General features: G+C 32.7%; 1 protein-coding gene across 1 annotated transcript in view; it reads right to left on the bottom strand.

Annotated features, from left to right (window-relative positions):
* Positions 1-12,890, bottom strand: part of XPR1 (xenotropic and polytropic retrovirus receptor 1) — a 144,166-nt gene that overhangs the window by 66,962 nt on the left and 64,314 nt on the right. Inside the window, exon 3 of the mRNA XM_045536346.1 lies at positions 7,019-7,120. Within this exon, the coding sequence (XP_045392302.1) occupies positions 7,019-7,120 (102 nt within the window). The remainder of the gene's footprint in view (positions 1-7,018; positions 7,121-12,890) is intronic.

The raw sequence follows: 12,890 nt of genomic DNA, 5'->3' as shown, positions 1-12,890 counted from the left end.
TTGGGAGACAAAACTCTGAAAGCATGGGGTTCTATCTTACAGGGTGCCATAATGAGACCATTATATGGTGCTGTCTCTACTATAACCAAAATACACAGTCTAGGAATCTAGGGGTAGAAGTTGGAGTGGCTCCTCTCAAAACCACACTAATAATCCACTCACATAATTTTTGCTTCCCAACCTACAACTTAGCTCTGCTTGTTGATTAGTTCTCAAGGGGGAAATGCTTCCATTACACGAATACAACAATGATTCCATTGAACTGGAAGATGAGAGAGCCACCTAGCCATTGTGGGTTTCTCATACCACTGAACCGATAGGCAAAGGGGTTTTACTAGTTAAAGTGATTGATCCTGATTGCCAAGGGAAAAGTGAGTCACTGAAACACGAGGACTGCCTCTGGAACCCAGGAGACTTTCTGAAACATCTTCTATTACTTCCATTACCAATAACATGTTAATGGAAAACTACAGCAATCAAAAAAAGAATTATTGAGGATTCAGACCCTTCAGGAATTAAAGTCTGGGTCATCCCACCCAGAAAAATACCCTAGCCAGTTGGGGTTCTGGCTGAGAGCAAAGAAAATATGGAATAGGTAGTGGAAAAAGGAGGTCATAGATATCAACTATAACCTCTTGACTTTCTTGCTTTGTCTCTTACATCTTTCATATTTTCCTTTCCTTATCTGTTTGTGTTGCATTCAGCATAAATTCTTCAGCTCTATCTTCTAGTTTATAAATTTTCCCTTAGCTCTACCTAATTTAGTGATTATATTATCACTTTTAAAAGTTCTAATTGGCCCTTTTAAAAATATGCCTAGTCTTAATGGTTTCTTATTCTTTGGTTATGATTTTGGTACTCTATTTTAAGTCTTTAATCACATTAGACATATTATTTACCTGATAATTCTGTACATTTTACTGTTTTGAAGTGAGAGGTTATCAGGATTCCTATTGTAAGAAAGAAAACAATTCACATGCTTTTAAATCTTATACTGAAGTCAAAGGGAAATCAATCGCAGGGTTCTTTTTATACAAATAAAGCGTTTCTACTGCAAACGTGTTTGTCCTGTTGTCTCCATGATCAAAAACAATATAGAACTTCTTGGTTCTTTCTTGGTTCATGGTGTAATGAGTGCCCCAGTTAATTTTTTCCTGAAGCTCCTAAACCAAAAGAAATATTTAATGCTTCTGCTTATTAAGTGATTAGGTTCAAACAACCTAAGTATTTATGTCATAACCACTTCGTAGCTATTTGAAGAAATATTACACACAGTATGCATACATACACAAAATGAAAGAATGTGAGAATTTATCTAAGGTCAACCATAAATTACTCTGCTGATTTAAAACCTCAGGTAATTTGTAAGAGCTAAAAGCCATTATATCATATGTATAATATGAATAATCAACTTTTATTATTAAAGGACTAATATATGAATTTGCTAATTGTTTAGTGTCCTTGGAGTTATCAATACATTTACATTTCTCATTACATGCATATTAAAAATGTCAGAAGTCCAAGAAGTGAAAATGAAGAGGACCTGTTATTTCCTGTGTACCAGTAATATGTTAAGACATAAATGCTTCTCTATCTGACAAACTCCTTATTCATTTTGCAAGGCTAATCTCAAATATTGCTTTCTATATAAAGTCTTTCTTATCTAACAATTCTCTTAAGTCAAAATTTGAATGTCCCTCCTTAAGGCTCTTATGGTACCATATACATATGTACATAGCACATTGTATATAATGCTTTATTTATATGTTTGCTTCACTGACTGTGAACTCTGAAGGCAATGGCTCTACAATCTTTTTGGTTTTTATAATGAAAATTTATTTTTAATGCTATTTTTACATACCATTTTCCATGGTATATAATTTTTTAATAATTTACATACCATAGAATTCACCCACTGGAAACATACAATTCATTGATTTTTAGTGAATATATAGAGTTGTGTAATCATCACCACAATCCAAATTTAGAACATTTCCATCACCCCATATATGTCCATCATGGCCACTGGCCGTCAATCCTCACTTCCACCCCTAACTCCAGGCAACCATTGATCTGCTTTCTGTCTCTATGCCTTTTCTGGACATTTCACATAAAAGAATGATACAATATGTAGTATTTTGTGTCTATGGGGCTTTCTTTAAACTTAGAATAATGATTTTGAGTTTTTTGTAGCATGACATAAATATGTTATACTTTGTTGCTTTTATTGCTGAATAGCATTTCATCATGAGAATATACCATATTTTGTTTAAATATTCATCAGCTGGTGGACTTTTGGATTGTTTCTAGTTTTTTAAAACTATATAAATAATGCTGCTATTAACATTCTCATACACGTTTTTGTATGGACCATCATCTTCATTTTTGTATCATAAAGAGCCTGCATATAGTAGGCTCAATCCACGTTCGTTCAATAAATGAATGAATGAATAGGTAAAAGTTCTTTCTAGTAATCTACGTTTCTATATAGAAATGGAGAAGAAATAAAAATTTCAGGTGCATTTTGCTACTTTCTTTAAACTAGTGATTCTCTTCCTTAAGGACATAACTATAATACTTAGTATGAGAATTCCTGGGTAGAGGAGTATAAAGCATATGTACTTTGAAAAAAATAATATTCAATATTACTACAGCTACAGTATGAGACTTTCACATCTATCAAAAGGGGCATACATGTAAAAAAATGAGAACTATTGCTTTTGATGTCAAGTGTCCAAATCTATTTTGTAATGAGACCTCTGTTTCCTAAAGCCAGATCACCAAAAAGCTCAAGCATATGGGACTGCACAGAACCTGGAAAAAGGTACATGTGTGTACAGAAATGTATACTTTGATCTGCTACTGAAAATCTACAAATATACTTATAAAAATAAAAATGAATATTTCTAAACAATTTTATAAATACTGATGAAAATAGCATATTTTGGCAATAAATTCCAATTTCTACTCATGCCAGTAAATAACCCTGAATATTAGAACAGATTATTATTTTAATAACATATGCTAACACCCTAGGCCTCATATAAAATATTTGATAAAAATTTCCAATAACCACTCAAGAATTTTCAAATTACCTATGTGTCCCTAAAAGAGCAAAAATAAGGGCTATCAAGATCTTTTTTTGTTTTCACCAAACTTATCTTTTTCTTACTTTTAGAAAAAGTTATTTCAGAACTATAGGCTATCTTCAGAATAGCAAAGCTATTATATTGTTATGCAATTGAAGAATAATTTTTTATAAAACAAAGTTAGTGTCCTGGAATATTTTTATTATTTGTTTATTTGTCTTTAAATGTTACCATCTTGTTCATTCAATTTATGGACCTCAGTGTTATTTGAAATACAAAGTAAGTTTATACGAATGTTGATCCATCACAGATGATTCCGGATGGGTGCAGGTGAGTTATTAAGCTGAACTCACCCCTGTATTATTTACAGTTTTTCATGTGCCCTAGTGTCTGAGCATTGCAGTCTACAAGACAATCTGCCATGGAAAAGGTGGCTAAATAAGGAGAAAAGTGATAGTCTAGGACGAGTGCCAAATTCTATTTCTGTCAATCATGTATTCATATTACCCATCATTTCCTGAGCTGGCAAAAAGTCAGTCTGGAGACTATCAATTTGTACCTATTCTGTGATGACATCAAAAGATATGCCCCAATGGCCCTGCCAATACACACAGAAAAAGGAAGTTATTAAATCATAGCACCCAAAGTTTTAATGGCAGCTAACCTAAAATTATTTTTGAGAAGTAATCTTGTCTGAGATACCATTTTTCAAACTGAGGGCTACAATCCAATATGGGGTCATGAAACCAATTTAAGGCATCATAATCAGCATTTAAAAATTCAAACAGAAGTAGAAAAATACAGAGAACAGAATATATTACAAGTACTAAGGATAAGTATTGTTTCATGAAAAAAATTTTAAATTATTTAAATATATTGTGTGTTCACTCACATAAATCCATACAATCATACATAAAACATGTATATCTGTTTATGTGTACTGAGCTATAATGTAGATGTATTTTTTCACTGTAACTCAAAATATAAAAAGTACTGCTATGAGTAGATACTTATTTTTCTTTGTAAAACAAAAATTTATGATATAAATTATTCTTTGAAACATAAATCACCCATTTTAGAATTGTACTCTTGGAGACTCACTTTTTCAAAAAAGTCACAATAAAAGAAAAATGCTAATAAATTTGACTTTATGTATTTTTATATTTTTCATTTATAGCCTCATATCATATCCAACAGCCTTTTCTTAATCTAAACACTCTCCCCATTGCAAATGCCATCCTCTTTTAGTCTCCTCCTCTTCCATCTATGTGGTTGCCCTCTCCTTTGTCTATATTGCTGGTTTCTCTTTATCCTTCTATCTCCTAATTGTGGGAATTATCTTTGTCCTTAGAACACTGCATTCCCTTCTATACATTTTTCTCTTGAGGTAAATCTACCTTTTTGCATGGTTTCAAATAATATTTCTATTTTGTCTTTGCCTTCCAGGTGGTGTAACCTGGTGAAAAAGATGTGCATATTTGCCAGGCCCTTTCATGGCTCTTGTCTGTTCCCTCTGCCTGGGAAGGAGTCCAGCCATAAATGAGAGACGAGGGGGAGGATCTTGAGTTAAGAAGTTTGCTTGCTTGTTTGTTTACTTTTTGTTTGACAGGAGTGACTTACTAAGGAGACTGAACCAATAAAATGGGAAGTTAAATACATTTATTCAGTAATTCTTAGAAGAAATAATTACTGGAGCAAGGTCTTGAGGAGTTGAAATTCAGTCAGTAGTTGTAGAGATTGGCTACGGAATGAAGAGCGGTATCTCTTCTACAAAGATTGGAGGAAAATAAATAAGGATGAGAAAGTCTATAGGTATTTGGGGGAGGGCTGGCACAGATCTGCATGGTATTATATGTCAACAGAAGTTGATGACCTTTACTTTTATTTGTAAAGTAACGGGTACAATGAGTATAATGGAGAAGATGATGAGGTTAGAATTCAGGAGAATGGCATGAGGTTTAGAAAAGCACTTTAGAGTGGAAAAGGACAGTGATTAGGACACACAGGCAGCTTTGAGGACATAGTAAAGGTTCAATAATGAATTTACAGTGGTTCCAATTTGTTCTGTTGTCCTAAGCAGCCATAGGGGTAGGCATGAAGAAGGTAAAGTGTGGAATGGTTGATTTTTACCAGGCAGACACAATGTAAGGCAATGTGGGTAAAGGGATTAAAAGCACAGGGGACTAAATAGGTAAAATGACTGACAGAGAAGGAAGCAATTATGGGAGGGGCATGATCTACTGGAATAAAATGAGAGATTCAAGAAACTTGAGGTTTGTGAAATGGAAAAACAGAAGGAAGAGAGTAAAAAGCTTAAAGGCTGGGAGAGTTGGTCATAGACTCTTATATTAGGGTTTAGTATTTTAGAGGAGAGCAATTCTGGGTAATAGGTATAGCCATGGGTATATGTGGCCAAAGTACAGTGTCTGAAAATGACTGTCCACAAGGACAATGAAGTCATCCAGGGTGATTCAAAAAATTAAGATGGAGATTTAGATTGGGAGCCAGTTCTCAATGAACAACCAAGAGGTTAGGAGATGCAAACAAAGAGGAGTGGAAGATAATAGAATGCTCTACAAAATACTGGATGCTTAGAAGATTCATTTTTACAGGAATACGTAGAAATACTGATTTGGAATAATAATGGTAGCTAAGAGAATGCTAGACTGAGATTCTTGTCTTCTGGCAGCTCCTTCTTACAGACTCTTTTTACCTCTCTCCATTTCCTATCTCCTACTATGCCATAAAAGAGAATGAACGTCCTCTACATGAAAGAGCTGCTGAGAAAGGACAGCTGAGTAAGATGCTTCCAGAAGTTGTGGACAAGCAAGGAGAAAAATCATCCTCTTTAAAAAAAAACCAAAAACTAGTAAAGTCATGAAACTATTCATCCTTAGACTAACCCACATTACTCTTCGGTTTATGATTAAACTAGTTATAAAATTATGGTATTTCCAAAGTCTATGCCAAGAGATGAGGGTATATTCTCAATAATGATGGCTGAAATAAAAGAAAATCAAAATCTCTAATAATAATATATTAATAACAGGAATGTAATTAGTATATTAAATATGAAAAGGAAAAATATAGACAACAATTTTATATTTTTGACATTACATAAAACTATAGGCTAATTTTTTTTTTATCCATTACTGCTCAGGGAATAGATACATTATATATAATAGATATTCCAATTATTAGGTTGTAAATTCAGCAGTGTAACAAGAACTGTGTGTAAAGTTTCCAGAGTCTGGATGAAATGTCCTTCTGAATCTAACTCACTTTGTTCTGATTTTGTACTCATGAAAGCATCTCATTATCAACTAGGTTTCATAAAATCTTAATGTCTAAGATAGTGTTCTAGAGCAAGGTTTCCAAAATTTTTCATTATAAAGACATTGTTTTATTAACATATATCAAGCACATTACAACATACATATATAAGAAACAAAATTTAAAAGGGTCAGACCTAAATAGAAGTTCCAGTATTTTCTTCTCACATTCCAGTGGCATGTTATAGACACTCTCTGGAGAACAGTGCTTTAGAGAGACAGGTATGAGTGTTCTAGGCAACGGAAGGGCATAAAACTGACACAACTAATAAGCTAGAACTGTGTAATTTAGCTCTGGATAAAATGAAGTTTCTGACTCTTTAAAGATTTGGGGCAAAAGTGAAGCTCTATTGAGGTACTGCCTCACAATGAGGTCCTCAAGCCCTTTTTGCTGCAAGGGAATAGGCAATGATCACATAAAGCTTAAATACTGAGGAACTGAATGTGTTTTTATCCCAACTAAAGAAATCATCCCTTAAGTGCAGTACAGTAAGGAAAAACAAGCCTCAATTAAAAATGTTGATCAGAAGTTTAAACAATGACATGGTAGAATTTTTCCTTTCCTAGCAGCACAAACTGTCTCTTGTAATTACTCACCTGAATAGAATGTGTTGATTTTGGCAAGTTCCTTTTCACAGGTTTGAAAAAATTTTTCTTCAAACTTGGCAAAATACCTCTTTACTGTGTCCTCATCTGTAACTGAAAGGCAACGCAAACAATATTTAAATTTAATGTCTGAAGGCCAATTGGGAAAACTAAGAAAATAAAAAATAAAGTTATCACTTTCTTAGTCTTCAAAATGACAACCTTATACATATTTCTCTGAAAAAAATGAATTGTGAACCCCATATTAAGAAAAGACTACTAATCAAAGGTTTCTTCATTAGGAACACAACTCTTCTTTAACTGAATGAGACTCTCTAAAGTTCTACTGTAATAAATTTATAATGTTGGAGAAAGTAAGTATTCTAAGACTTCAGAGTAAGAAGAAACTATGCAGACAGAAGACATCAAGGAAGAGTCAAGGTATTGGAAGTTGAGCTAAGTAGGATTCATTCAGCAGAATGGATTAAATGTTTCAGGAAAGAAAAAAATGTAAGAGCAAAAGTATGAAAACATGAATATATAGTATGTTTCTGCAAAAAAAAATGAGTTGATTTTCTTTTATGTTAAATTGCTATCTACTCATTTTTACTTTAGCTTCACCAGACATGTGAACTGATGAGATGTAAATTGGATGTGCTTAACCTTTAGTAACTGGGGGGTAAGATAAATGAGCAAGTGAATGATTGTGCAAGTGTGGAGATAAATGACAACTGACACCTTCAGGATAAGGAGTGGTACAGATTCTGGCAAACTGGAAAGCATTATGTCCATCTAGTTGCTGCTATTTGGTGATATGGGGCCCAGTTTGTCCAATCTTTCAATTTTTCAGGAGAAGCCATAAATCTAGATATTTAAAAAACACTTTGTGGGCCAATCAATATATATTTCTGCTAGCTGGATCCACTTTGTGAGTTGTGTCATACAGCATATCAATCTACCAAATCCCTTAAGTACAGATACATGTAGCTTCAGAAACTCCAAGACTAAAAGGGTATGTTTCTTGCCCAAGTGAGATTTGACTAGACTCCCTGGATGCTAATCATAATATATTACAGAACTATCCTATTTCTGGATCTCTGGGGTACTCTAAGTTTGAAATGCATAGGAAAAGTATAGGTTCCTTACTATCCCCAAAGTGACCCAAATCTTAGTGCAGTCCCAGAAACTCTTAAATAATCCACCTGTCTAGAAATAAGGGAAATGGGATTTCCCTGAGGAATATGCAATATGCACACATACAAATTTGTAGCACTATAGATATTTTAAAGAAAAACAAAAGTTTAAAATAAAGTCCTAAAAAGCATGTTAAATCTGTTCATTTAATTTGAATAACACAGATATAAAAAAATTAACACTGCATAAAACTTTAATTTATACAAACCTACTTCTCTATTTCATATCTTTAGACCTGAGCAGATAATGCAGGATATTCTATTGATTTTGCAGTAAAAAGGGAATGCCACTGTAAATTTGTCACATAAGCTCGGCAACCTAGGTACAATAAAGGCTATAGCTGCCCAAGGCCACTTAGAATTACTTTTTCAAGCATAAAGCAGGTCACAGGTTTTTTGTTTTCTTTTTTGTGAAGATGACCTTGAGTTAAGGAAGCTCCATGGTAACACATACCGCTCTTATAACAGCATCTAGCTATAGCTGATTTAAAACAAGAAGAGTAATACTGATTCTACTTAATGACCATTTTTTCAATTTTATTTTATTCTCTATTGTTAAGAAAGAAAATCCAAAAGCAAAATATAGGCTTGGTCATATTTACTTTGCTTCCCTATTAACAGACAACTTTGATTAACATAAAGTAATAGAAATAAAGTTGTTCAGCAAAGTGATTTAGCTTGTGTTCTTAAAATAATTTTAACATATATTAATGTTTTTATAGAGGTTGCATATTCAACATCAAGTATACAAAATTTTACCCAGAATTTAGAAACAAAAAAATGCAGGCTCTGAGAAACTAAAACATACATAATAAACTTTATGTATTAAAGCATGAACATTCTACTCATGAATCAGTCTTCTATGAATTCGTTTCCTCACTTTAGAGATTGCTTTATCTAAAATAGCAGCAGTCTGTTACCCATTTTTCAGGTTCACATATAATTTAATAGCCACAAATCAGAAGAAGGTAGAATAAGGCTACAGCACAGCAAGAGATAATAACTAATAGAAAGAAAAGAGGTAAAAAACTGTAAATCAAAACAGCAAGAATAACTTTGCAAAAAAAATTAAATGAAAGACAATGCTCTTGTCCTCTCAGATTTCAAAAGACTTGGTGAACTACTGTAATGAGAAGTACATTATTGGTTTAAAAAAAATTAGAAAAACACAACAAAAAGAACAGAATTGAGGGTCCAGAAATAAATCTGCATATATATAAAAATTTAGATTAAGATAAAAGGGGGTTTTAAATCAGTGAGAAAAGAATGGATTATACAACACATAGGGTTGGGCCACTTGGCCATCCATTTAGAATAAACTCCAAATGGAATTAAATAAATGATATTATAAAATACTAGGAAAAAGTAAAATATTTAAATACTTTTCCATGGGGAAGGCCTTATTAAACACTATAGAAAACACAGAAACCATAAATGGAATGATTGACACTTTCACAAAATGAAAAATTCCATTCCACAAGCTACCATAAGCAAAGTTAAAAGAGAAGCAGTAGAGATATATATCTGCAACATTTAAAATAAAAGATTCACATACAAAATATATTTTTTAAAATTCTTACAAATGAATATTTAAAAGATATTAGATTCCACAATAAAAATGGGCAAATAAGAGCAATTCAATTCATAGAAAAAGAAATAAAAACGGCCAATTAACAAATGAAAGGATACTCAACATCCTATATGTCACATATATGCAACTTTAAAAAAGGAGCTTTAATTATTCAACCATCAGATTGGAAACAATTTTAAAATAGTGGTATCATTTTGGCAATGGTGGGATAGATGAACACTCTCATTCCCTGTCAATGGAAATGTAAATTTGTAAAGCCTTTTAAGGAGACAATTTGGCAGCAGCTATCAAAATTTTCAATGTTCAATCCTATGTGTAGCAAATATATTATAAGGGAATCTCTGAACAAATGGATATATTTGCAAGGATGTTCATGCACCATTATTTTGAATAGTGACAAAGAAAACAAACTGATGTCCAAAAGGGGTGTGGTTAAATAAATTATGGTAATATTATGTAACACTATGCAGTCATTTAAAAAATGATATACATACATCCTGGTATATATGAAATATTTCCAAGACATACTGTTGAGGAAAAAAATTAAGTTAACAGAATATATACAGCATGATTCCATTTATGAAAAGTATGTACATAAATTAATATTCATAGATACATTCATAGAAAGAAGATTGGAAGGATGCATATCAAACTGTTGATTATGGTTACCTCCTTTGAAAGAGGAGTAGGTATGAGAAGGATTCTCACATTTTACCATCTTCAATTATTGTACTGTTTAAATCCATTACAATGAAAAAGTAAGGATATATAAATTATATTATATAATAAAGGGTATTATTAACTGGAAGAAAAAAGGAAACATGTCACATCCAAACCTTTAAATCATACACAGTAAAAACTAGCTAACTAGCTAAAAAGAGTATCTATATCAGAATCTAGGGGTACATAGAATGATTAAGCTTTTCACATCAGTTATGAGAAGTTGGTAGATGATGATTTATAGAACATCAACTTCTATTAAAAGATGCTTCCTATAACCTATCTGCTGAATAATGTTAGAAATTAGTAACTCTGAATTGGAGAACCAGAGAATTTCAGCATGTAGAAATCAACTAGCCCAATTCTCTTATTTTATACCTGGAAACTGAGATGCAAAGATGATATGAGTTTCCCCCCCCTCTAATAGCAATATAAATTTTATAGAAAAATCACTGTATTTTCTTATTATAAAATAAAGAATATGTACATATTAATTATATGAAAGCGGCTACTAAGTGTTACATGAGTGTTATGAACTCAATTGTGTCTCCCCCAAATTCATATGTTGAAGCCCTCACCTCTCTAATCTCCAATGTGACTGTATTTGGAGATAGGGCCTTCAAAGAGGTAATTATGGTTTAAACAAGGCCTTAAGGTCAATGAGGCCTTATTCTAATTGGACTGGTGTACCTACAAACAGAGGAAGAGATACCAGAGACACCCTGCCCTTTCCTCCTCCCTCCATCTTTCTGTCCAATCACATACAGAGGAAAGGCTATGTAAGGACACATGTCTGTAAGCCAGGAAGAGAGGCTTCAACAGAAACCAACCTTACCTATACCTTGATCATGAACTTCAAGCCTCCAGAACTGTAAGAAAACAAATTTCTGTCATTTAAGTGACCCAATCTATTGTATTGTGTTATAGAAGCCTGAGAAGACTAATACAATGGGCTAAATATGCCCTGAATTCAATAATTAGTCACAGAAGACTAAGCCTAGTTTAAAGGCAGCTAGCATAAATAAGTGCAAATCTCAGCAAGATATATCAACAATGTTGAGATTAGCTAAACAGAAAAAAGGAAGACAAAAAGGCGGAAAAAAATCCAAAATTGATAAAGAATGACACTGCTGCAAAGATACCTTTGCTCTGAGTTAAATATTATTTCAGTCAGTTATATTAAAATAAAGAGAGAGACACACAGAAACAGAGAGAGAGAGAGAGAGACAGAGAGAGAGTTAAGAAGAGAGGAGAGGAGAGATAAAGACATTAATTTCTCTGTCATCTCTATTCATCTCTATTCTTGCATTTGTGGATGACAGACAATTGCTTTCTCATCCACCCCTCAAATTACTGCTAATAGAAAAAGACTCTTTAAGAGTACCAATCAAGGTAAAGTACTCCTATTGCATAGCAACCACCATCAAGTGCTTTTTACGGCAACTTTCTGCAATACTTTTATTTTTAGATCATTAATGCCATCTAACTTCATGTATTCTCTGGGTTAGAAAGATAAAAAACCAAGACTCTCAAAAACCAATTCTTTATAATCATTATTAACATGATCAAATATCTGATATGTTCCATTCAAATTTTTATTGCTATTCTCAATTTTCTTAATTTCCAGATCTGTGAGACACTGAGGGTAGGAATTATGACCTTTTTTATCTTTACAGATCCCATGCTTAATATAATGTCTGGTACACAGTATGTGCTCCATTTTTTTTAATTTGTACATTTAAAAAAGCAATGTTGGGCAATGTTAATTTTGTGAAAATTCTGATGATTAAAGTAAAAAAAAAAAAAAAACCTCAACAATTGGATAGTCACATGGAAAAGAATGAAGTTAGACCCCTATCTTACAACAGATACTCTCAGAAAAAAATCACAGGGCTTAGATGGGGCAATGGTTTCTTAGATATGACACCTAAAGCACAAGGAACAAAAAGAAAAATTGATAAATTAGACTTCTTTAAAAGGCCCTATTAAAAAAGTAAAAAAGTCTGTAGTCCCAGACACTTGAGCTCAGTTCAAGACCATCATCTGAAAAAACAAACTTAGAAAATAAAAAACTCCCCAACCAAACAAAAAAATCCAAAAAGTAAAAAGACAACCACAGAATGGGAGAAAATATTTGCAAACCATATTATTTGATAAGGGTCTGTTACCCAGAATATATAAAGACTCTTACAACTCTTGTATCTCTTCTAGAAAGAGATGGTTAAGAGAAAAAAAGAACTCTTACAAATCAAAAATAAGACAACCCAATTTTTTAAAAAGGACAAAGAATCTGAATAGACATTTCTCCAAAGAAGATATGTAAATGGCCAATCAGCACATAAAAAACATTTCATCATCATCGGTCATTAGTAAAATATAA

This window comes from Lemur catta, chromosome 23 (assembly GCF_020740605.2).
Source record: "Lemur catta isolate mLemCat1 chromosome 23, mLemCat1.pri, whole genome shotgun sequence".
Classification (NCBI taxonomy): Eukaryota; Metazoa; Chordata; class Mammalia; order Primates; family Lemuridae; genus Lemur; species Lemur catta.
The sequence above is the reverse complement of the archived record's forward strand: the minus strand, read 5'-3'. Positions and strand labels throughout refer to the sequence as shown.